At 41.7% G+C, this 25,476-nt stretch overlaps 4 protein-coding genes across 4 annotated transcripts; 1 reads left to right on the top strand and 3 right to left on the bottom strand.

Annotated features, from left to right (window-relative positions):
- Positions 1-1,293: 1,293 nt before the first annotated feature.
- LOC124489062 (butyrophilin subfamily 1 member A1-like) lies at positions 1,294-5,634 on the bottom strand. Its single transcript, XM_047051692.1, has 10 exons — positions 5,560-5,634; positions 5,007-5,354; positions 4,592-4,873; positions 3,946-4,065; positions 3,602-3,628; positions 2,884-2,919; positions 2,735-2,782; positions 2,565-2,591; positions 2,429-2,455; positions 1,294-2,263 (listed from the first exon to the last, which is right to left on the bottom strand). Exons 1-10 carry the CDS (start codon positions 5,627-5,629, stop codon positions 1,728-1,730), a joined length of 1,521 nt encoding a protein of 506 aa, XP_046907648.1. The 5' UTR covers positions 5,630-5,634; the 3' UTR covers positions 1,294-1,727.
- Positions 5,635-12,644: 7,010 nt separating this feature from the next.
- Positions 12,645-14,154, bottom strand: LOC124489106 (endonuclease domain-containing 1 protein-like). Its single transcript, XM_047051760.1, has 2 exons — positions 13,758-14,154; positions 12,645-13,227 (listed from the first exon to the last, which is right to left on the bottom strand). The coding sequence occupies exons 1-2, from the start codon at positions 14,058-14,060 to the stop codon at positions 12,718-12,720; spliced, it is 813 nt and encodes a 270-aa protein (XP_046907716.1). The 5' UTR covers positions 14,061-14,154; the 3' UTR covers positions 12,645-12,717.
- A 2,368-nt stretch (positions 14,155-16,522) lies between these two features.
- On the top strand, positions 16,523-17,724 carry LOC124489067 (complement C1q-like protein 4). Its single transcript, XM_047051699.1, has 3 exons — positions 16,523-16,715; positions 17,006-17,134; positions 17,351-17,724. Exons 1-3 carry the CDS (start codon positions 16,568-16,570, stop codon positions 17,629-17,631), a joined length of 558 nt encoding a protein of 185 aa, XP_046907655.1. The 5' UTR covers positions 16,523-16,567; the 3' UTR covers positions 17,632-17,724.
- A 6,254-nt stretch (positions 17,725-23,978) lies between these two features.
- LOC124489108 (endonuclease domain-containing 1 protein-like) lies at positions 23,979-25,408 on the bottom strand. The gene is made up of 2 exons (XM_047051762.1): positions 25,068-25,408; positions 23,979-24,537 (listed from the first exon to the last, which is right to left on the bottom strand). The coding sequence occupies exons 1-2, from the start codon at positions 25,368-25,370 to the stop codon at positions 24,028-24,030; spliced, it is 813 nt and encodes a 270-aa protein (XP_046907718.1). The 5' UTR covers positions 25,371-25,408; the 3' UTR covers positions 23,979-24,027.
- Between the last annotated feature and the right edge of the window lie 68 nt (positions 25,409-25,476).

The raw sequence follows: 25,476 nt of genomic DNA, 5'->3' as shown, positions 1-25,476 counted from the left end.
AAAAACAGTGGCAGACCTAAACACCTGTAGTAGAAAATACTTGTATTAGTAATAAACAACAGCAGCAGTGCATACATAAAAATAATAATTAATTTAATTTATAACGCACTCTACATTCTGAATCTCAGAGTGCCACAGTCCATAGTAAAACATAGTTAAAAACAAACTGTAATAAAATAGATTTAAAAAGTAAGAAGCTGTGGGCTCCTGGGTCCTAAAACTACCCGGTTACAACTGCATAGATAAAACTGTTGAACAACACTGGAGTTAACATATACTACCTTCCTGTACCAGCACACTGTGTGAGGAAACCACCAACGTGTTCATTGATGTTTCGATTGTATCTTGACATTGGTATCTAAGGACATGGCTGTCTTAACCAAAACGACACCTGTGGAAGTGGAATAAATAATTACTTTTCACGTCCGATGACACATCAAAGAAAGAACTCGGACACAAAACATCGTCGATGTTGCTGTAGCCTACATTTCTTTCGTCAGTGATGGATCTAGAACATTTTACATGGGGTGGCAGGCTAGTAATCTGAAGGTTGCCAGTTTGATTCCCGGCCGTGCAAAAATTACGTTGTGTCCTTGGGCAAGGCACTTCACTCTACTTTCACAAACGATATGGGAGCATGAGTGAATTGAAGACTGCTTAGCTAGTCATATAAAAATCCCCCAACTGGCCCTGTATTATTGTGTGTTGTAACGTAACATTGGCGAAACAGCGACCATCGTAAACGTTATGGATACAAACAAGAGTTTATATTATATATTAAGCTGTTCATGTCTTTACTAAAATCAAAACTAATCAATGTGCTCCTAAAAATGAAGCAATTTGACTTTTGGCTAACGTAATAGACTCGCTGTTTTTGCTGATGCTGAATCGTTTTTAGCATACATTACATTCATTACCAATGTAACTTTAAGTTAAACGTGTGTCTCCATTCTTTGCCGGGATGCAGTGCCACCGCATCGCAGCAGACTCCCTGTGTGCGAGCCAGACTGTGTGAACGCCGCTCTGCACGTTTGATGCAGGGACGTAGCTATTTGAGGGGCTAAGAATACATTTAAAATACTTTTTTTTATAATTGTTCACTTTCAGTAAATGTATTGTTCAGTTCAATGTTTTGATAAGCTTGTGGACATAGTGGCTTTTTGTTTTTTACAAGTACAGTTTTTGGATCATCAAAGTTAGGGGGGCAGCTGGGGGTTCAAGGCTCTAGAGTGGGGGGGCAGCTGCCCCCCTTGCCCCCCCTGTAGATCAGCCTGTGTGAAGAAAAACAACCGATTCACATGTTTGTCATCAGTTTTATGAGAATTGAGGGACATCATTTACATTGCATGTATTATCATTGTTTTTACATTGTTTTCATTGCTATTATAGTCTATAATATGTTCAGATAGACTTACTTACAAATTAAAACATAAAGCCCATTCAAATACAAATTTAACATTGTTTGAAAACAAAATCTTACATGATTTAATATTTGTATTATCCAAAATGTGCAATGATGTATTGTAAATTGATTAATCTGATCTTGAAACCAATTGTGTTTGGCATAGACTTAAGTCACTGTAAGAAAACTACTGTGGTGCTATCATACCAAACTTGAAACTCTACTTTGTTTATACCTGTGCTTGACAATTCGCATTGCTTAAAAGGCTTTTTATACAATAAATCTGATTTTTATGAGACCCATCTACCCAATAATATCTCATCGTTCACTCTAAGCTTGAGTGGGTGGGGGTAATTCTGAGCTCCTCTTTACACCCAGTCAAAGGTCCAAAGAAAGGAAACAGTTCCTTGGTAGATCTCTCAGAGAAAGAGAAGGAGTGGATGTGACACCTCTTCTTCACGTTGAAGAAAGTGACTCTCTGACTCTCAATGTCCAGAAACACTCCCAGAGTAGCAGGCGTCAGTTCTGAAGGCAGAACAGTAGGTGATTCCTCAACAGTCTGCAGCATTCCTCCCTTTACACAGATACTCCAGTAGCCGTTGTCTGGGCGGATGGAGATATCCGACCCCCTGTTCTCAGGGTCTTGGGCGACTCCCACACTCCACTGACTGTTGTTCCCCAGATCAACCGCCCAGTAATGTCTACCTGAAGCGTACCCTGTCCTTCCCAAGACACACTGAACCTTTCCAAACCTTTGGTTTGTACATTGTCCTGTACCGACCTGTCCACACTTGATAGATGTGTGCTCTTCTGATACGTGCAGGCAGTTATGTGCCGTGTCAGGGTCAAACGTCACCTCCTCTGTAAGGAGAGGATGATTGTCAATACTTGCAATGCTGCACACCTTATAGTACACCACCTCTCTACAAATGTTCCATCTATAATTATTCTGTTTATAAGCCCAATAGATGTTCATTCAGCTACACTGTTGCGGTGATAGTATTATAATTTGAGAATAACAATTACCTGCGCACTCCACCATTAAGTTCCAAACTAGAGAAGAAGACAAAAGGTAAACTTATTTTTGCGTTTGCAGATGATCCCCATGTGCATGAGGGTATCTTATAGTGACTTGATAATTAAAGGTGGTTGTCATAGTTACCAGAGTCAGGGATTTTGCCAGTGATTTCTATTGAGTAAAAATATGTTCTTTCATCAATGTATATCAAGCTGTGTGTAATTTTCACATGTATACATTCTGTCTAATCTCAACAATGGTACTTTTACTGTCAATCTAACCATGGATTTATCTTTCAACAGAAGAACACTTACCAAACAACTCTTCATTTTTCTTTATACTGTTAAAATAGTCACGTCTTTCTGTGAAATATAGAACCATAATTTACAATTACATATGTAGAGTTTAACATTCGATTTACCATAAATATTTCTTATATAAAAAAATACACTTTTCTTTTTACCTTTTTCGGCTTTATCTATCTCTGTTTGTGTGTCATCTGCATTGATAATTGAAAGATATTTGTTAATATGTTTAACACTTTTAGAGCAGTAAAACACATTTTTGTTACAAGTAAAATATTCTATACTAAATGTAGTAGTAGTACTAACAGTAGTGGTAGTACTTGTAATAGTAGTACATTTACATTTATGCATTTAGCAGATGCTTTTATCCAAAGCGACTTCCAAAAGAGAGTTTTACAAAAGAGCATAGGTCACTGATCATAACAACGAGGTTGCCCCAAATATTATAAGCAGCCAAAACATGAAGCATAAATTGTGAAAAACCAAATAAGTGCCAAAGGGAAGAACCATAAGAGCATGCAGTTAAACAAGTTACAATTAAATAACATGAAACTCAAAAAGTGCAAGAGTGTACCTGTAGAAGAACAATCAACAGTAAAATATACTAGTAGTAGTATAATAGTAGTATAACTAGCAATAGTGCATTAGCAGTAATTGTAGTATTACCAATAGTAGTAGTGCTATTAATAGTAACATTGGTAGTACTTGAACTAGTTTTGGTAGTATTAGTAATACTGGTAGCAATAATAGCAATATCAATAGTAGTAGAACTAGTGACTTAGTAGTAGAACTAGTGACTAAATGTAAATGTAGTAGTCGTAGTGGTAGAAATTGAAGTCATTGTAGTACCAGTAGTATTACTACCAGTAAACTTACCCAAACTATTAAGTCTTTTCTTAACATCTGAAAACAGGAGGAAAAACAATCTGGTGAGGACTTGTCAACAAAGATGTTCCGTGACAACAACATTGAAAGCATGAATTAGAAATCTGACTGCGTCGTCCACAAAGGTGAACCAGGCCGATGCACGACACAATACCAGCTGACAAGCCGGCTGTCAGATGTCAGATGGCTGAGCGGGCTGGTAATCTTAAGGTTGCCAGTTCGATTCCCAAATTGGTACCAGTAACCTTCAGATTACTAACCCGTATCCCTAACCGCTCAGCTACCTGACTCCCTCTCTAAATGACTAAATGCAAAATGGAATGTTAGAGACTCACGTTGTCCCTGAAAGAGGGTGTAGACAGTGGACGCCGAGATGGACACCAGGGTCAGGAAGAAGGGAATCAGACTGGCGTAGACGTAGCCGCGGTCCTCCACGCTACCGAGGTAAAACCCCTCTGTTACAGGAGAGAGAACGTTTGTTCAAAAATACTGTCCTTTATAACAGGGACAGATATATTGGCCTACAGATCGTCATCTTAGAACCAACAAGGAGAGAGGGAGGGAGGATTATGGGAAACTGGAAGGCAGAGAAGTTGGCAGGGACTTAATTAATCCCTTGGGGGAAATTGCAACGTTACATCAGGCAACGTGAAACATTCATTAAAAAAATTAAAAACTGAGACAGGTTAACAAAAGAACACACAAGGCTGTTCATGGGGTTAAACTCAGGGTTAAATCACAGGTGAGTAGTGCGCATGTGGACAAAACAATTTAATGCAGGTGACACACAAAAGCAGTAGGAAGTCGAGGGGTAGGAAGCAGAGGTCAGATGAAGTCTATCATTGGAGCACCAGTAGTATTTCAGTTAACCGTGTAATTAAACAAGGAGAGAGAGAGATGTAGGCCTACACACATGCAGTACTGTGCTATTCCTGTAACTAGGAATCTGCAACCACTTAACCTTCTCACCCCCAAACTCACCCGTCACCTTCATAGCAGACTCCAGCCTGGACTTCCTGTCATGTGACATCGCCACACACGAGATGCCCTGGAGTCGCTCCTTCCCCAGTTTGACTCGACTGCTGATGGAGAACAGGTCACGAGACTGTCTCGCTTCCTCCGTCTGTGCTGATGTCACTTCCTTTCCAAGGTGGTCCAGCCACAGCATGTGAGGTTCAGGGTACCAGAATTCAGAGCTGCAGCTCAGCTGGATGAAGGTTTTGTTGCGTGTTGCTATGGAGATCTTAGGGACACTTCCCCTCCCTGGTCCCAATAAAGAGGAAAGAAATTGGGAAGAAATTTGCAGAAAATTGACTTCACATTGACCTGAATAAGTTCAGAATAACTTTCCATAATTACTTACACTTATTACCCTTCACTAAAAACATTGACTTACTTTTAATCTGGACGTTGACAACTTGTTCCTTAATCCAATCCTGGTAGAAGACCTGGCACCTGTACTCTCCTCTGTCAGCCAGCAGGACTCCCTTCAGCCCCAGAGACACATCGCCCTTCTCCAGCCCCTGGGTGGACATGTTCACTCTGCCCAGGTAGTCCTGTCTCACAGTCACCCTCCCGTTGTCAATCCCATACAGGGGGGAATCAAACTGCCCCTGCCTGAACCATGTGACCCGCATGTGAGCTGCGCTGTTTTGGGGAGACAGGCGACAGGGAAGGATGATGTCATCGCCCTCAAAACCAATCACAGGCTCCGAAGGGACGACGAGGTTGAAGGCGGCGTTATCTAGTGGGGAAACAAAGTTGCGTCTGTTATATTTTACTGTTTGGAATTTCCCACTCGTGAGAATACACACGTAGCACAATATTTAAAATAAGTCAAAGTTAAACTGTGGCTTCAACCACAGTTGCGATTATAAGTGTTAAAAACTCAAATCAGCATAGGCGCCTTCATGCATCGGTAAACTGTGCGTGTGAGAATGTTGTAGTACTTGGAACGGGCAGGCAGGTGAGAAGCACGAGGATTGTTTGGAAGCGGACATCTTGGATCAAAGGTCCCATAATGCACCTGAGTGAAAAAATTTAACCGAGAGGCGTCTTTATGACCATGGAACATTCGAACGCAATCCTATCTAGGCTGACGTTTCGTCTTTTGGTTAAACATTTTCTTTTGTTTACTTAAGTTTACCGTATTATTTTTCCACAAACGTTACAGCCTTCACAATCTGCATTAATCTGAAAGAATTTACTCCACAAGTAACATAATGTCATTACAGTTATAGAAGCAGCTTTGGCTACAAGGTTTCATTCTTTCTTGTTCGTTTCACTGTAAAAACTAAAACAACCAACAAAGTGCATTCAATGTCAATGTTTAAATTAAACATATCTACACAAAGGAGTTAAACTACATTTCCAATAGGAACTAAATATTTCAGAATCTTAATGGTACTACTTTTCAAAATAAAAATGCTGATATCCTACCTTACACTGGCAGGACGTGTATGTAAAACAGTGTGCTATGTTAAAGATTTAAAAAAATGCTTCCGTTTTCACTCTGTCAGCAAATGGGAAGGTTTCTGAAGTTGATATTTAATCATTTTTATTGTGTCTTACAATACATGGTGGCTGACTCCCTCTCGTGGCGAAATCACGTGGTGTTGTGTGGCTGTACAGACTTGGTTATGATAGAGTGCCAGTCTCCATATGTTTGTCTTTGATTACATTTAAATGTAGTAATATAAACACAGGGTTCAGGTTTTCATTTTAGACGACTTCTTTATTCAAATGTTTTATCCACCAGGAATACTATCCAAATACATTTGTATTAAACAGACATTTAATTGGTTCCAAGATTTTTACTTTGTTTTAATTTTATTGTTGAGTAATAACAATAGTCAAAAATATATGAGTGTATGCTTAAGCCTCTCTACTGAACTTGTTAAATCATCAACATTGCCCACCAAACACAGAGAACTGCATCCCATAATACTCAGTCAGCCAGACCTCCAGCTGCGGCACAGTGAGCGTCACCACCCGGCCATTGTTGTCAGGACCCCAGTAACCCTGCGACCTGGGTGTACAACCTGGTTTCAAGCAGCAGTAGACACTCCAGTAGTACTTAGCCACACGTACCCTATTATTAATTGGAGCTGTCAGGCCAAATAGTGTCCTAGGGCCAAATAGTGTCCCACCTGACGTCACTATGCCGTTCCGAAGCAAGGACGCGTCCGTCGCTATGCCGACCTTAAATTCCTGAGATATCTACGCGTGCTAGCAGGAAACTGTCATGGTTGCAATACTGGTTACTAGGTAGGAAGTTTTGTATTTAGGCTTATTTAAACCAGTTTATTCTACTCTACTATTTAAAGTTTTGACTTGTTCGACATTCCCAAGACAGCAACACGCGCAGGTAGAATACTATACGTGTTGCCTTCCCGGTCTGTTAAAATTTATGCTAACTAAGTGAATTATTTTGACGAAAACAACTAGCCAGCTAGCACCAGCTATCAAACGAGTCAAAACTTTATATAGTAGAGTAGAATAAACTGGTTTAAATAAGCCTAAATACAAAACTTCCTACCTAGTAACCAGTATAGCAACCATGACAGTTTCCTGCTAGCACGCATAGAAATCTCAGGAATTTAAGGTCGGCATAGCGACGGACGCGTCCTCGCTTCGGAACGGCATTGTGACGTCAGGTAGGACACTATTTGGCCCTAGGACACTATTTGGCCTGACAGAGCAACAATGTAATCAGGCACAGTGGCGTAACTATAGGGAGTGCAAGGAGTGCAGCTGCACTAGGGCCCGTGGCGAAAGGGGGCCCGTCCTCGATCTCATCGTAAAAGTGAGACAACCTGACCGGGCCCCTTAAAGCAATCTGACCGGGCCCCTTGCACCGCTGTAATACCGCAAGTTGAGGATCACATATGATCCAGTGTTATCAATTCGCAAACATTTCTCAATTATGGTGTCAGTTATTCAGAATTATGAGCTATCACCTGCCCAATAAACATTTTAAAAACAGTCAGTGTTAACAACAGCAAATAATTAATTTTTCCTAATTTGCCTTTTGCTGAATGAAACAAATGTCGTTTTTATTAAGTAATATTGCCCTCGAAAAATAGCAAGGATGTCTGGGTAATATTGTTGTCAAAGATTCCCGCCCACCCACACACGATTGTTCCCATCCAGTTGTTGGAATACCACAGACAGTTGTTGTTGGGATACTACAGTTGTGTTGCATTAGTGTTTTGAAGCGAATTAGGCTACCCCATGCCATGCCCTTTAACATAATAGTGGCTCCAGAAAGCGGCAGGAACGAAAAGAGCAAGATGTAAGGGTGGCAAAGCTGTCAAAACTATGCTCATTTGGATTGTGGCGAAGCGTGTTGAAGAGGACGCTACGTCTGACCCCCAGCCCGGCAACAGCAATGAGTGTGAAACTCAGCCACCAGGGTAGGCTAATAATTATATAACGTTTACGGTCTGGTGTATGCAGTTGACATGGCTATTAAACGTCATAAAAATGCACATATAGGCCTAGGCTACCAGGCAGCGGCCAGGTTAGATATAGTAAACTATGTGCAGGATGTAGTCGGAAAATAGCTAAAGCTAGATAGACTAAATGTAAACTAGCATATCTAACGAACATAAAATCAAATATTCACCATCGAAGTGACTGTTTTTTTTTTACTAGTACCCAGATAGCACACATGACAGATCGAAACGTCATTCATAACGTCGGATAAGCCTCGGTAAATGATCAGATTTTCTTCTCATCTCCGTGCTCTATTTCAAACGTCTCAGATACGTCGGCTCATGACTGACTGTTCCATTATGCTCATTCCGTGTTGTAGCAAGCATAATCTAGAGCCAGAGACTCGCGAGTCTGAGCCGTTCATCTTTGAAAACCGTAATCTATCTTCACATAGAAGGAGCAGTCGTTACCCTTAATTGTACATCATGAGTAGCCTAAATTTCCTTGCGCATTGCTAAACTGAAAACTCAATAATTTCGCCTGACGATAGGTCGGTAAGGGGCCCGTTGGTGAGATCTGCACTCGGGCCTGCCAAGTCCTTGTTACGCCGCTGATCAGGCACCACCCCTGTGACAATGTAGACTGGGTTACCAGGTGTATACAGTTTGCAAATTTTCGTTTCTTGTGCCCTCCATACATCTCGGTTGAAGTGGCAGGTCTGCGGGTCTGCGTTGGTCAGGGTGGAGGTGGCCAGCATAGCTTCATAGGTCGAGGTGTGCTGAACGGGGTACAGGTGGCCTCTGTCGTAGGTTGATTCATAGTAGTCATTGTTCATGGCCTGATTATTAGTGTCTGTTTTCATCTCGTTAATACACAAACCGGTACCTCCATCCAGCTAGGAAAGGACAGAGTTGATTGGCTCGGAAATTGAGCTTCACACTGTGTTGACATTGTTATGCCTAGCTGACTGAGGTTTACAAACGCCTGTGTGGTAGTGCATGAATGAGTATACCACATAGTTTATATGGTGCTCTCTGACTGGACCTAACTAAAAGTAAATTTAACATTATTATTTATATAATAAATAAATAATGTATGAATTCAATCATCGCATGAGACACCCCCAAACTTTTGTACTAGCCCTAGCTAGGTGTAGGATCATTCAGACATTAACATTGTTGTGAAAATCACCTCTCAAATGGCATTTTAGTCAACTGTATTGGCGAAATGAGAGTGCAAGGTGTTTTAGATCTGTTCTATTCAACTGAAAATACAGTACCTCAGGTTCGGAATACCATGGGTTCCTCCTATTAGTAGTTCCACGTCCAGTCCCCAACAAATAGGCAGAATACACCGGAATCTTGTTTTTGGTATCGTACAGCGTAGCATAGAAGTAAACAGTTGAGCCGGCCTGGTCCAGTAGACACTGACATATTTGCTGGTACCGGTCTGGTTTATTCTGGTCTCTGAGTATTGTAGGGGGGGCTCCATTGACGAAGAACCGCAGGCAGGTACTGAAAGGAGTCACGTGTCCTTGAGAAGGAAGAGGGATGAGTAAAGTCAGAAGAAACAAACAGTGGATCTTCATGGTTGTAGTCTGCTGTGCTGAGAGGAAACGAGAACTCAATATTGTGTTCACTGTCTTTTTCTCCTTATATACGGGGCAGACATGTAGATATTGCTAGGAGCAGTGGGTAGAGACCAGCTAGGAGCAGTGGGTAGAGACCAGCTAGGAGCAGTGGGCAGAGACCAGCTAGGAGCAGTGGACAGAGACCAGCTAGGAGCAGTTGACAGCGACCAGCTAGGAGCAGTGGGTAGAGACCAGCTAGGAGCATTGGAAAGAGACCAGCTAGGAGCAGTGGGTAGAGACCAGCTAGGAGCAGTGGGTAGAGACCAGCTAGGAGCAGTGGGTAGAGACCAGCTAGGAGCAGTGGGTAGAGACCAGCTAGGAGCAGTGGGCAGAGACCAGCTAGGAGCAGTGGGTAGAGACCAGCTACGAGCAGTGGGTAGAGACCAGCTAGGAGCAGTGGACAGCGACCAGCTAGGAGCAGTGGACAGAGACCAGCTAGGAGCAGTGGGCAGAGACCAGCTAGGAGCAGTGGGCAGAGACCAGCTAGGAGCAGCAGGCAGGTACCAGCTAGGAGCAGTGGGTAGAGACCAGCTAGGAGCAGCAGGCAGGTACCAGCTAGGAGCAGTGGGTAGACATTGAAGTGCAATTTGGGGCCATGGTCAAGCGCCTGTCCATGTCCTGTCCAGGGACAGGAGAGTGATCTGTTTTGCATGGTCTTACATTGGGGTTCTTAGCGGAGGAATCCATGTGAGCACAGGGAGAACAGGCAAACTCCACACAGAAAGGCCCCGGGTGATAGACCACCTGAGCACCAATAGGCCTCGAGTGGGAATCGAACCTGGAGTCGTCCGAAGGGAACCTCCATCCAGTAGGACATGTTTGGACTAAAGCAGTCTGATAAATGTTTGTCTCAATTGCTTACTCACATTTTCTAAAAAGCATGGTTGTTATTCTCAACATTCTTAACACAAATCCCAAAAAGCTAACGCATAACTCCAAACTCCACGACTCCAGTTTTGCAAAAGCAAACACTGTCTTAAAACTGGGCTGTAAATGAACATTTCTCATAGACACACAAACACACCATCAATGGGATGATCGTTTGTAAGAAAGTGAAAATCATCTCGATGAGTGGAAAACACTACTGTGATGATCGTGTTTCCTTAGTTGACACAATAAATACATTTTCTCAATAAAGACTGTGCCAAGTGTAGAGAATTGTATGTTTAGAACTACAAATATGTGTGTGTGTGTCTACAATGTGAAACAAGCATTTGGACACTGGCCTGAGAGATTTGCCTTACTACCTGATGGTCACCGTAACAACAGATAAGAGCACAGGAGAACAGAAAGTGTCTGTCTCTGATGGGGTTGCATCATCATGTGAGTCTGTTACGATAGCTGTGTGTGAGTATGCATGTGAGTAAGGCTGGGTGTCACCCTGCTTCCACCTCTCATATGCTCAAATCTGAAGTTGCTGGACAGAGTCTCTGCCTGAGGGCCCTCACACCTCATTGTGTAGCTTAGCTGTAGCATTGCTAGTCGTAAGTAAGGGTCAAGATGTTGTCTGTTTGGCTGTTCGTGGGTATGAAGGGAATTATGAAGCATTGTTCTGTAGATTATTGATCTCCTGAGGGCTTCTCCTCAGCTCTGGCTTGTCCTACTCCTTGTCCCTGCTCACCTCTCTCCCTCTCTCTCTCTCTCTCTCTCTCTCTCTCTCTCTCTCTCTCTCTCTCTCTCTCTCTCTCTCTCTCTCTCTCTGTCTCTCTCGCTCTCTCTGATTTATAATAATAAGGTAGAGTAGGTCAGATTTAAAACCTTTACTTTGTAACATGCTTACCTTATAATTGATTTCCTTCATTTGCAATGTTATTAAATATACATTTTATTTAACCTCAATTTAACCATTCTTGGTTAATGTTAATACACTCTTCCTTTATAAACCTAGAGGAATCGGTTTGTTTGGCCAAATATTTAACCCCTTACATGTGTGTCAGCAATGTGTGTCCATGATAGGGGTCAACTATTCTATAACTTTTCATTTATTTTAAGTTTCTCTTCAAGTGGCAAAATACCTTGTGTTTTGTTTGATTGGATGGCGACTCTTAATAGTACACTAATAATCAAGTAACACTAATAATCAAGTAACACTAATAATCAAGGAAATGGCAACATAAGTTTGACTGTCTCACTGACATGAAATATTCCCCACTATAAGGTGACAAGGCCCACTGTGCTCAACAAATTTGCAGTGAAAAAGGCAGTGTAACCCTCTTCAACTCAATTTTAGCATGTTATTGACAATGAGAACAGTTTTCAAACTCATGTACATGGGCAAGTTTAAATATTTATATTTTTCTTATAAAGTAAAGTAAACCATTTGGAGCCACGCCCTCTTTCTGCTGTGTGTGTACAAGGGTGTGAGAGTGTGCATGAATAAGTGTGTGCGCGCATGGGTGTGTTTACGATGTGTGACTGCCAGTTAGAAACTGGCATGAGATATTTGCCTAACTACCTGGGAGTCACTGTAAAAATGGATAAGAAACACAGTAGAACTCTTGTCTGTCATTTAACGTACAAAGACTTGTGTCTCAAGGGCTGTCTAGACACACTGACTCTGGTCTATATCGCTGTTCTGATAAGGAAGTATGTGTCTCTGATGGGTTTACATGTGAGTCTGTTTCAAGGATTTGCCTTCCTACCTTCTTGACTATCCTTCTTAAATGATCGATCAGAACCCAGTAGACCTGTCTGGTCATCAGTACAGCTCGCTTGTTCATGTTTTATACTTAAATACATTCTCCCTCTGTCTTGTAATGCTTGCCTGTACAGACTTAAAGAATGTCAATGTGTATGTCTTTATTTATGTTTAAATGTATTTATGTAAACACAGGGTTAGGGCTTTCCATTCTAAATGATAATATAACAAATATATAATGTATCTGATAAATATAAGTTTTAAGTCTGTGGGAGTCTTTTACTGCACACATTTTATTTGATTGATGGGAGAAAAATGAAGACCACAAGAGATTTTAACCGTTTTTATTAGTCAGCAACTTTTTTGAGAGTCAGCTTAGACCTCTCTACTGATCTTGTGAAATCATCGACACTTCGCACCAAACACAGAGAACGGCATCCCATAATACCCAGTCAGCCTGGTCTCCAGGTCCCTCACAGTGAGCGTCTCCACCCGGCCGTTGTTGTCGGGACCGAAATAACCCTCCGAGGTGAGCGAAACACCGGTCTCCAAGCAACAGTAGGCCCTCCAGTAGAACCGTGCCACTCTGACACCATTCCCAATCTGTGTGTTCCCAGGCACGACCCCGGTGACAACGTGGGCCCGGGAGCACCTGACCCCCAGGTGAAGGGCCAGGCCCTCCTCATGCTTCCTCCACTGGCCACGGTTGAAGCCCGGGTCCTGGGGGGCAGCGTTGGTCAGGGTGGAGGTGGCCAACATGGAGGCCTGGGTGGAGGTGTGGTGGACCGGGTACAGGTGGCCCTTGTCGAAGCCTGAGCCGTCGTAGTCCTTCCCCACGGCCTGGTGGCGACCCCTGTCTATGGACGGAATGTGGCTCAGGCCGCCCATGCATGTGCGCACACCTCCGTCCAGCTACAGGAAGTACAGGACAGACAGAGGTCATTTGATCATTGGGTGTTTGGAAGGACAGAGTTCATTGGATCATTGGGTGTTTGGAAGGACAGAGTTCATTGGATCATTGGGTGTCGAGACTGTGTTTCACGCTACAGAGAGGTGGCTGAGGTTTGCAAACGCTTGCTTGGACATGCATGAATAAGTAGATAATGTAGTTTATGAAAATACAGGTAATGCAGTACAAGAAGAAAGATAACGTAGTAAATGAAAATGTAGGGAATGTACTCAGACACCTGGAATAATATGATCATGTAAATAGAGATATTAGTAGATATTGGTCCATTTTAATTAGTACGCATACGGTATATACCTATACTATTGGTATTGCTGAACAATTTAATGCATTATCCCTTAACAGCTCCTGTGTTATATCTAGACTGCACATACAAAGCATAATTGTGTCCATTTCTTTACGTAAAACTCTCTGACATGCACTCTCGATCTGCATCTTAAAGAACTGTTTTGGAGAGATGACTGAGTAAGAGTACCTGGGGTTCGACGTACCACTTGTCCGTCCGATCAACGTCTTTGTGCTGAAACTCATAGGCAGAATACACCGGAATCTTGTTTGCGGTATCGTACAGCGTAGCATAGTAGTAAACAGGTCTGTCGTTCTGGTCCAGGAGACACTGACATATTTGCTGGTACCGGTTGTTGTTTTTTAAGTCCACAAGTATTGTAGGAGCAACTCCGTTGACAAAGAACTGCTTGCACTTACTGAAAGAAGTCACTTCTCCTTGAGAAAGAGGAGCGAGGAGGACAATTAGAAGAAATAAACAGTTGATCTTCATGGTTTGGTGTTCAGCTATACTGAGAAGAGAGGATCTGGTCACTTAACTGAAGTTCTCAGGGGAGAAGTCATTGATGTGTGTCATTTTTTATCAGTTTCACACAAGCCCAAGGAGGACATTTGCCCCATATAGCACCAAATGCTGATAAAGTACAGGAAAAAGATAACAATTTCCAGATGTTAGGTTTTTTTTACACCATAGAACAAATATTCATAAATATCTGGCTTTGGCCAACTTTTCTAAGGCAGGACCATTCAAATCAATGTCAATAACTACACTGGTTATTTATGTGTTTAGATGACTTTTAAGCACTTTCTGTGTTAATGTCAAAATACTATTTCAGTATCATATAATGATAATTATGTTCTCACTAAGCAAACCCTTCAATCCAAAGTGACATGCAAGGGGGGATTTGAACAGCAACCTCTAGATCTGCAGTCAAATGCTCAAAACCAAATTCTCTACCCACTGGCTATACCAACCTCTTATCATTCACCTGCAGCCAATCAGAATCGAGTTTTCACCCAGACCATGGTATAAAATTCACCTATGCTGCTGTTGCCAGGGCTTTAAATGGTCATGCCACTGCCTACAAAGAGTTAAAGGGCAGGTATCTCATGGTGTCCCAGCATGTGTCGTGTTTGCCAACGAGCCAAGGACACTTCTGTGGAAAGATCACAACAATTAATGATTGCCAATGAGACCCAAGGGAGTAGGTTGGATTTCAGCGTGGGTAAAGACATCAAAAGTTGAAGCCAAATAAAAGAAAATGGCATTAATTTAAGTGCAAACACAGTTTTTTGAGCTTTATGTACTATCAACGTTATGTTTCACTCTGCAGTTTTTGGTTGGGACAATTTGTGTTTCCGTGTCTTTTTCGGGACATGGCTGAAGCCAGGGCCGGCTCTAACCCTTTATGGGGCCTGAAGCAGAAATGATTTGGGGGCCACTCGGTGACACCAATACAATTGATTATTATTAATCCCTGATCATATACACACTATTAATTTAATGCACGAAATAGCAATTTTATTACATCATACCAATGTTTGCCTGGTATGTTTTTACCCTCTTATACGGTTTTAAATTTTAACAGAAACAAACCCACTAGAGTGGTGAGGTGTTGATTTGCACTTTAAGTATTCAAAGTCTTACAGTACTTAGGGGTGTACTTAATGTGGTGTACTGAGAAGTAGCAAAATAAACCAGCAAACAATGCATTTACTGTACACAAGTTAACCACTTTAATAGCTTATGGTTTATACTCTCCTGTATTCAGTGGATATTACCGTAACTTCTCTTTGTCAGTTCATTTATCGCATAAATTACCACTAAAACCTGCAGTGTGGATACACTGTGTTGATTGTCTTACCAGTCAATAGAGTTCAGGATCAACAATATTTATTAAAACATTACTTGGCACTGGGCAAGAACAATTTCAGAACTTCCCATTGTAACTGATATGAGCATAACGAGCCATCATCATGTACAAGCACACAGGATGGTCACTGGTCAGTGATGTACATTACTGCCCTCTAGTGCTAATTAACCGATACAACTTTCAAACCCCTGCTGTGTTGCACTTCAGGCAGAACAGTTTCCACATCTGGAGCACAGCCAAAGCCTCGATCAACTGCTATTTTTAAATGGTTTTCAATATTATAGCCTACTGATGACTAATGTAATGAATTATATCAGTAGTTATTATTATTAAGTATTGTAATTGTTTTGCAAGAAAACAATATTAGTGTAGTCTTTTGTTTTGTGTTTGTTTGTTTTCAGTTTTTATATCCACTATTATTACTTTTCTTCTTGTGGTATAGAACAAGCTATATTTTATTGTTGATTGGGTTTAGCCATGTCTAGCAAGTGGGTATTAACTTCTCTTTGTCAGTTCATTTATCGCATAAATGACCACATGAACCTGCAGTGTGGACACGCTGTGTTGATTCATTGTCTTACCAGTCAGTTCAGGATCAACATGATTTGTGCCAAGCATTTGAGGGAAATGACTGCTAAACTGGCATAACCAGACAGTATGCTGCTCTGTCAATGTTTGAATGCCCAGTGCCAAGTAATGTTTCAATAATTATTACTGAATAAATCTATTGCTGTTACTTATTTTCATGTGGTATAGAACAATCAATGTTTTATTGTTTATTGGGTCCCATGTCTAGTTAGTGGATATTAACTTCAACTATTGCTGTTCATCAGTTGATTTATTGGACAGAAAAATGTCTTTAACCTGAAGTGTAGACACTCGGTCAATCAACTCTGGTTGCAGACGGTGATCTGTATGTTCAGGGTTAACACATGTTTTTGCTAGGTATTTCCCGTAAATGACAGAAACACTGGTAGAGAATGTATGCTGCTCTGTCAATAAGTTATATGCCTGGACTAAATCCCAGAAATTTACAAAAAAAAACTGCCAGTTGCTTTATAAAATGAGAGACTTCTTCTCGGGGAACCATTGAAGGTGTTTGATAGCCAACAGAATCGTGCTGAAGATGAAGAACTTGTCCTGTTTGCTGGTGTTGCTGTTCTGTGGTCTGTCTGCTGCTCAGGAAGACCAAGAGTCGACACAGCTTCCCTCCTCAACCTTGGAAGACAGGCTGAAACTTCTAGAAAGCCAAGTTGATCATCTCCGAAAGAAAGGTAAAAGGGATAATTTCAAGGAAACGTTATTGTTTCTCGACAACACAAGCTAATTGTAATGATTGTAATGATGACGGGGAGTCAGATGGCTGAGCGGTTAGGGACTCTGGCTATTAATCAGAAGGTTGCCGGTTCGATTCTTGGCTGCGCCAAATGACGTTGTGTCCTTGGGCTAGGCACTTCACCCTACTTGCCTCAGGGGAGACTGTCCCTGTACTTAATGTAAGTCGCTCTGGATAAGAGTGTCTGCTAAATATGTAAATGTAATGATGTGGTTTTGTTTTACACAGAGAGAACACAGGTCATCTTCTCTGCTGCAGCAGGAGGAACTGGAACAATTGGTCCTTTCAATGTTGACACCACAATGATTTACAAAACCGTCATCACTAACATTGGCAATGCCTACAATTCAAATACAGGTACATTTGATCTAATTATATCTACACAATTGTTCACTTTTTCCCTAAGTAAACAAAATAGTAGGAAAAAACTGAACAATTTACGAACCAGCTTTGAAAGAAATCAGTTTTAGACTAGTAGGAACAGCAGAAGGGTTTCAGATCGAGACAACCTCATATTTAACCTTTTAAATGGACTGTACAGATTACCACAAAAAACTCTCTCTCTCTCCACAGGAGTCTTTACCGCCCCAATGAAAGGGGTGTACTATTTCTGCTACTTCTATCATGCAGGAGGCGAAGAGGGAGTAGTGTTATTACTGCTCAAGAATGGAAAACGAATCGTCACCACGTCGGATCACAAAGCTGAGGATAAGGCCGACAACGGGGGCAACGCAGTGACCCTGGAGCTGAACGAGGGGGACCCGGTCTATGTGATCATGCGCTCTCAAACTCACGTTTGGGGGGATGACTTTGGTCATACCACTTTCAGTGGCTTCCTCCTCAGTGCTGACTAGGATACAGCTGTTTGTTTATTTCAGAATGCATAAACTTCTTGCCTAACTGACAATCATGCATCTTTTAAAGAATAAAGTCTCCATACAAATACATTGATGTTGTTTGTATTCATGATGGACCTGCAACGTCTTAATCTGCAGTCAAATGCTTTAACCACTGAGACATACAATCCCTTAGTTAACAGTACACGCTCAATATTTTCTTAGCTTTTGTTTCAATGATGTGTTATTCCACCTTGCGTACAGCAAGTATGTTTAATTCAGTGATACCTAAAAGTCACATGATTTTTATGAGAATCAATAATTCATTGAAAAACTGAAACACAAATGCACTTAACTATAAAACGTAATTTCATTTTTTTTGGCATATATCTTCATTATACAATATCAGCAGAATCTTAACTCTTTATACAAAAAATATATATAAAAGGGCATGAATGCCAAGTGTTCAAGTGTAAAACTTTCACCATACAAAGTAAACCAAAAACATATCAATCATGCCATCACATAGGCTAATAACATTACATTTCGTTCAGGTTATTTAGTTTTGATCAATCAGCCAATCAGTAACAGAGCTCACCTCTGTTGTCGTGACGGGGTCCTGGAACAGGTCCATGCAGATGGAACACAGCAGGTGGTCTCCAATCAGGACGGGCGTGCAGGAGAACGCCGTCGAGTAGGTGGAGGGGGTGAAGAGAGCGGAGGCCATGTCTGATAGGTGTCAGAAGGAAAATGAACACATTATTGAGTGAATTGGACTCTCAAGCTGGACTGAGCTTCACGCAACCAACTTGTACCCCAATAATATAGAACTACTTAGCAGTGCCAGTCCTAGCACCTTTGGTGCCCTAAGCAAGGTCCCCCCCCCCCCACACTCCCCCCCCCCCCACACTCCCCCCCCCCCCCCCCACTCCCCCCCCCCCCTACTCCCCCCCCCCCCCACTCCCCCCCCCCCCCACGGGACGAAGGACCGGCACTGCTATTCAGAACTTCCCACTGGAACTGAAATGAACTGAACGAGCCAATTGTCATTTTTAGGGACATTAGGGTCAATGCAGTAGTGATGGGCATTCCGGCTCTTTTTCGTGAGCCGGCTTGTTTGGCTCAGCTCACTGAAATGCTCTCGAACGACTCTTGAAAAAATACAAGTTTTAACTATGAATTTGACTATGATAGGTGTGAAAACAATTTGAATTCAATTATTATATGAAATCATACTCTACCTTAACCAGGGGCGTGTCCAGACATTTTTGATAGGGGTGGCCCGCCTCTGACTGGGCATATAGCCAATCATATATTGGGGCGGCCAATCAGATTTCAGGGGTGGCCCGTGCCACCCTAGGCCACTCCCTGAACACGCCCCTGACCTTAACCACAATGTCTTTAAAAATGCATTGATTTGTTATGGTTCTCCTCCGAGTTTCGACTACTCATCTACTGAGTGTGTGTGAGTTAGCTCGGCCCTCCCTCATGCAGTATGATTGGTTGACACCGCGTGTATGATTGACAGGAACAGAATGTGAGGATGATCGTGTGCGCCTGTAGGCCTTCAAGTATTTTTTTGTTGTTCTTTGAATTAGTCAATTATTTTAAGCACAATTAAAATTCATTGTTTCATAATCATTACATTTTTTATAGACTATATTAATCTATTAAAAAAAGATAATCATTCGCGAAAGACCCATCACTACAATACAGTGTGTCACTGCCCTCTAGTGGTAACTAACCCACACAACAACTCAAAGTCAAACCTCCAAACACATCAACACACAGACCAGGCCCCCCCCAGAGGAGCCACAGGTTACTAATCAGTCTCTTCCTCCTCCACCAGGAAATATGAGTTGTGTGTCTGTCAGCAAATGGGGAGGTTTCTGAAGTTGATATTTAATAATTTGAAGTGTGTCTTACAATACAAGGTGGCTGACTCCCTCTAGCAGCAAAATGGCCAAATCTAGGATTCATGATGAAGAAATTACAGTATGATAAGTCGGTCAACCTTGGTGTCAAAATGATTTAAATCTACGAACCAAACCATTTATAAATGTTGTGTAGACATATTAAGTATATGCAATGTATGAACATTTAAAGGACACCATCCAAAAGTTACATCCCTTTCACACTCATCTGTGATCCAGTTTGGACAACACCCAGGCCAAGGACCTGCCCACTGAACTGTTTTGATAGATTGTTATTCTACTCTGCAGGTACCATATGGGGGCATATCCCTGTGCTTCTGGTGGATATTCTGGAATTAAATTGTTAGTTGTAAAACGTTTAAATGTTGAATACGTATGCACATCTTCTTTAGACTAGGACATGAGTTAAAAGTCATGTACAGACTCTCTTTCTCTTTCCATCTTTGTCTCTCTCTCTTTCTTTCCAGGTGAGGGGTACGTAGGATCCGACGACGATCGCCATGTGAAGTACGAGGGAACAACCGAGGCCTTGTTTCAATGAGAGCTCTCGCTGTTTCAGCCACGCCCTCTTTCTGCTGACTGTGTGAATGTGTGTGAGTGTGTATGTGAATGTGTGCGTGAATATGTGTGTGCGCATGGGTGTGTTGTCACGAAGTGTGACTGGCAGTTAAACACTTGCATGAGAGATTTGCCTAACTACTTAAGAGTCACTGTAAACATGGATGAGAAACACAGTAGAACTCTTGTCTGTCATTTAACGTACAATGACTCGTGTCTCAAGGGCTCTCTGGATATGCTGGCTCTGGTCTACATCGCTGTTCTGATTAGGTAGCATGTGTCTCTGATCAGGCAGGGCTTGCTTATTCACATTTGTGGACATTGTAAAAATAAATAAATAAGTGTATTCTTTGAATCAAGTTGTGTTGTGCAGACTTACTGTACAGACATATGTTATTTACATTTAAATGTATTTATATAAACACAGGGTTTCACAGGTTTTCATTTGAGATTACTTCTTTATTAAATGCTTTTATCTACAAGAAATACTATCCGAATACAAATGCATAATGTGAATCATTTCTTTTAATTACTACAAACAGACATTTAGTTGGTTCCAAGATCTTTACTTAGTTTGTATTTTATTGTTGATTAATAATAATTGTAAAAAATGTATGAGTGTATTCTCAGGCCTCCCTACTGAACTTGTTAAATTATCAACATTGTCCATTAAACACAGAGAACATTGTATTATATTGAACTGTCAGCCAGGCCTCCAGCTCCTGCACAGTGCGCCTCACCACCCGACCATTGTTGTCAGGACCCCAGTAACCCTCCGACCTGGGTGTACAACCTGGACTCAAGCAACAGTAGGCACTCCAGTAGAACTGTGCCACTCTGACACGACCAGTCCCAATCGTTCTTTGCCCTGGCACCACCCCTGTGACAATGTAGACTGTGTTACAAGGTGTATACAGATTGCGCATTACCCCTTCGTGTGTCTTCCATGCACGGTTGTTGAAGTCCTTGTCCTGTGGGGCTGCGTTGGTCAGGGTGGAGGTGGCCAGCGCAGTGTCCTTGTCCGAGGTGTGCTGAACGGGGTACAGGTGGCCTTTCACACAGCCTGTCTGTCGTGTGCCTATGTAGTCTGTGTTCTTGGCCTGGTGTACACCCCAGTTCCTTTGCGGAATGGTATCACTCATCTTGTCCATACAAAAATGGTCACCTCCATCAAGCTAGGAAAGGAGAGAGATGATTGGCTGGGTGTTGAAATTGAGCTTCACACTGCAGTGACATCGCTATGCTTAGCTGACTGAGGTTTACAAACGCCTGCTTGGTAGTGCATGAATAATTATATCATGTAGTTTATATGGTGCTTTCTGACTGGCCCTTACTAAAAGTCAATTTAATATCAATATTTATATTTACAGTCAATAGTATTAATTCAATCATCGCATAAATGAGACACCCCAAACATATGATAGTGTAGATAGAGATTAAGTCAATGAACATGAATTAAAGTATTTCTGTACTAGCCCTAGGTGTAGGATAATGCAGACATTAACAGTGTTGTGAAAATCACCTCTCAAATGGCATTTTAGTCAACTGTATTGGAGAAATGAGAGTGCAAGGTCTTTTAGATCTGTTCTATTCAACTGATAATACAGTACCTCAGGTTCGGAAAACCACTTGTCCTCCCTATGCTTAGCTCCTTGTCCGTCCCCCAACACATAGGCAGAATACACCGGAATCTTGTTTGTGGTATCGTACAGCGTAGCATAGAAGTAATTAAGTTTTTTGTTCTGGTCCTGTAGACACTGACATATTTGCTTGTACCGGTTTTGGTCTGGGAGTATTGTAGGGGGGGCTCCATTGAAGAAGAACCGCGGGCAGGTACTGAAAGGAGTCACTTCTCCTTGAGAAGGAAGAGGGATGAGTAAAGTCAGAAGAAACAAACAGTGGATCTTCATGGTTGTAGTCTGCTGTGCTGAGAGGAAACGAGAACTCAATATTGTGTTCACTGTCCTTTTCACCTTATATACGTGGCAGACACGTAGATATTGTTTATATACGTGGCAGACATGTAGATATTGTTTATATACGTGGCAGACATGTAGATATTGTTTATATACGTGGCAGACATGTAGATATTGTTTATATACGTGGCAGATAGGTGAGAAGCACGAGGATGGTTTGGAAGCGGATGTCTTTGATCAAACGTCCCATAATGCACCTGAGAGTAAACATTAAAACGAGCGTCTTTATGTCTTCTTCATGTCATGGAACATTTGAATGCAATCTTGTCTGTGCTGACTTTTCCGTTTCGGTTGAAAATCTTCTGTTGTTTACTTAAGTTTACTGTATAATCTTTTCACAAACGTTACAGCCTTCACACTCTGCATTAATCTGAAGGAATTTACTCCACGAGTAACATAATGTCATTACAGTTATAAGAGCAGCTTTCAATACAAGGTTTTATTCTTTCTTGTTCATTTGACTATAAAAACTAAAACAAACAACAAAGTGCATTCAATGTCAATATTTAAATTTAAAATATCTAGACAAAGGAGTTAAACTACATTTCCAATAAAAACGAAATATTTCAGAATCTTAATGGTACCCCCTTTAAAATAATTTGACTTATCTCCTACCTTACACTTGCAAAAAAAAAAAATGCTTTCATCAATCAATGCTGAAGTTAGCCAATGTGGAGGTTTCTGAAGTTGATATTTAATCATTTAAATTGTGTCTTACAATACATGGTGGCTGACTCTATCTACCAGCAAAATGGCCAAATCTAGGATTCATGATGAGGAAATTAACAGTATTTGTGATGAGGAAAAAACTCTCTGATTACAGCCTGTACAAACATGAAACCAGAATCAACAAAATGTCATGTTTTGCCATGCAGAACAATATGACATCATTATTATTATCAATATTATATTATTATTATTACCAAACCATGACCAAACATGCCTGTTATTGTTTAATCTTTCATCAAACACCATGGTGGGCAAGTGGAATCGTAATGATAATCCAAATAAAGTAGCTTTTAGTTTCCAATTCCCCTCCCCAAAAATGTCACTACAACTAGTTTCATGAATGAAAAAAAAAGAAACCATGTTCTGCATGTCTACAGTCGGGGGAGCCCAACAGGGGCATAAATCACAGTGTGGCCGTGGGCACTGCAGTGGGAGAGTACACGTGTAATGACTTGTGTCTCAAGGGCTCTCTAGATATGCTGGCTCTGGTCTATATCGCTCTTCTGATTACGTTGTATGTGTCTCTGATGGGTTTACATGTGAGACTGTTTCAAGGATTTGCCTTACTTCCTGACTATACTTCTTAAATGATCAATAAGAACACAGTCGAACTCTCTGGTCATCAGTAGAACTGGCTTGTTCATGTTTTATACTTAAATACTTTTATACTTAAATGAATTCTCCCTCTGTCTGGTAATGTACGCCTGTATGCCTGTACAGACTTACAGAATGTCAATGTGTATGTCTTTATTTATGTTTAATGTATTTATGTAAACACAGGGTTAGGGTTTTCGATTTTAGAACACTTTATCATCGACCAGAAATATAAACCATATGCATATGTAAAGTGTATAATTCCTGTAGATTTAACAGACATTTAACATGTCTAAAAAGCAGTATCATAACTTGTTTGCCTGTCTGATTAACAGCATACAGTTACTTCTGCCTGGCTTATCACTTAAACAACTTACAGATATTGCATTATTTCACACACTGTGTACAGTACCTAAGTGATAATATAAAAAAAATATATATATAATTTATCTGATATAATAATTGAAGTTTTAAGCCTGTGGGAGGCTTTTACTGCACACATTTTATTTCATTGATGGGAGAAAAATGAAGGCCACAAGACTTTGTTCCGAGATGGTCACAGTTTTTATTAGTCAGCAACTTTTTTGAGAGTCAGCTTAGACCTCTCTACTGATCTTGTGAAATCATCGACACTTCCCACCAAACACAGAGAACCGCATCCCATAATACCCAGTCAGCCTGGTCTCCAGGTCCCTCACAGTGAGCGTCTCCACCCGGCCGTTGTTGTCGGGACCGAAATAACCCTCCGAGGTGAGCGAAACACCGGTCTCCAAGCAACAGTAGGCCCTCCAGTAGAACCGTGCCACTCTGACACCATTCCCAATCTGTGTGTTCCCAGGCACGACCCCGGTGACAACGTGGGCCCGGGAGCACCTGACCCCCAGGTGAAGGGCCAGGCCCTCCTCATGCTTCCTCCACTGGCCACGGTTGAAGCCCGGGTCCTGGGGGGCAGCGTTGGTCAGGGTGGAGGTGGCCAACATGGAGGCCTGGGTGGAGGTGTGGTGGACCGGGTACAGGTGGCCCTTGTCGAAGCCTGAGCCGTCGTAGTCCTTCCCCACGGCCTGGTGGCGACCCCTGTCTATGGACGGAATGTGGCTCAGGCCGCCCATGCATGTGCGCACACCTCCGTCCAGCTACAGGAAGTACAGGACAGACAGAGGTCATTTGATCATTGGGTGTTTGGAAGGACAGAGTTCATTGGATCATTGGGTGTTTGAAAGGACAGAGTTCATTGGATCATTGGGTGTCGAGACTGTGTTTCACGCTACAGAGAGGTGGCTGAGGTTTGCAAACGCTTGCTTGGACATGCATGAATAAGTAGATAATGTAGTTTATGAAAATACAGGTAATGCAGTACAAGAAGAAAGATAACGTAGTAAATGAAAATGTAGGGAATGTACTCAGACACCTGGAATAATATGATCATGTAAATAGAGATATTAGTAGATATTGGTCCATTTTAATTAGTACGCATACGGTATATACCTATACTATTGGTATTGCTGAACAATTTAATGCATTATCCCTTAACAGCTCCTGTGTTATATCTAGACTGCACATACAAAGCATAATTGTGTCCATTTCTTTACATAAAACTCTCTGACATGCACTCTCGATCTGCATCTTGAAGAACTGTTTTGGAGAGATGACTGAGTAAGAGTACCTGGGGTTCGACGTACCACTTGTCCGTCCGATCAACGTCTTGGTGCTGAAACTCATAGGCAGAATACACCGGAATCTTGTTTGCGGTATCGTACAGCGTAGCATAGTAGTAAACAGGTCTGTCGTTCTGGTCCAGGAGACACTGACATATTTGCTGGTACCGGTTGTTGTTTTTTAAGTCCACAAGTATTGTAGGAGCAACTCCGTTGACAAAGAACTGCTTGCACTTACTGAAAGAAGTCACTTCTCCTTGAGAAAGAGGAGCGAGGAGGACAGTTAGAAGAAATAAACAGTTGATCTTCATGGTTTGGTGTTCAGCTATACTGAGAAGAGAGGATCTGGTCACTTAACTGAAGTTCTCAGGGCAGAAGTCATTGATGTGGGTCATTTTTTATCAGTTTCACACAAGC

The sequence above is a fragment of the Hypomesus transpacificus genome, unplaced genomic scaffold (assembly GCF_021917145.1).
Source record: "Hypomesus transpacificus isolate Combined female unplaced genomic scaffold, fHypTra1 scaffold_170, whole genome shotgun sequence".
Lineage (NCBI taxonomy): Eukaryota > Metazoa > Chordata > Actinopteri > Osmeriformes > Osmeridae > Hypomesus > Hypomesus transpacificus.
This window is presented reverse-complemented; position numbering and strand designations above follow the sequence as displayed.

What these genes read in the sequence shown, in the direction of transcription:
- LOC124489062 (XM_047051692.1), bottom strand. Translation starts at nt 5,629, where the DNA reads ATGGGACCTTTGATCCAAGATGTCCGCTTCCAAACAATCCTCGTGCTT. An exon ending in TGTCAACGTCCAGATTAAAA is followed by an intron (nt 4,874 to 5,006) that starts GTAAGTCAATGT and finishes TATTGGGACCAG; the next exon opens with GGAGGGGAAGTGTCCCTAAG. An exon ending in TGGCAAAATCCCTGACTCTG is followed by an intron (nt 2,456 to 2,564) that starts GTAACTATGACA and finishes CTTCTTCTCTAG; the next exon opens with TTTGGAACTTAATGGTGGAG.
- LOC124489106 (XM_047051760.1), bottom strand. Translation starts at nt 14,060, where the DNA reads ATGAAGATCAACTGTTTATTTCTTCTAATTGTCCTCCTCGCTCCTCTT. An exon ending in AGTGGTACGTCGAACCCCAG is followed by an intron (nt 13,228 to 13,757) that starts GTACTCTTACTC and finishes TACTTCCTGTAG; the next exon opens with CTGGACGGAGGTGTGCGCAC.
- LOC124489067 (XM_047051699.1), top strand. Translation starts at nt 16,568, where the DNA reads ATGAAGAACTTGTCCTGTTTGCTGGTGTTGCTGTTCTGTGGTCTGTCT. An exon ending in TGATCATCTCCGAAAGAAAG is followed by an intron (nt 16,716 to 17,005) that starts GTAAAAGGGATA and finishes TGTTTTACACAG; the next exon opens with AGAGAACACAGGTCATCTTC. An exon ending in TGCCTACAATTCAAATACAG is followed by an intron (nt 17,135 to 17,350) that starts GTACATTTGATC and finishes CTCTCTCCACAG; the next exon opens with GAGTCTTTACCGCCCCAATG.
- LOC124489108 (XM_047051762.1), bottom strand. Translation starts at nt 25,370, where the DNA reads ATGAAGATCAACTGTTTATTTCTTCTAACTGTCCTCCTCGCTCCTCTT. An exon ending in AGTGGTACGTCGAACCCCAG is followed by an intron (nt 24,538 to 25,067) that starts GTACTCTTACTC and finishes TACTTCCTGTAG; the next exon opens with CTGGACGGAGGTGTGCGCAC.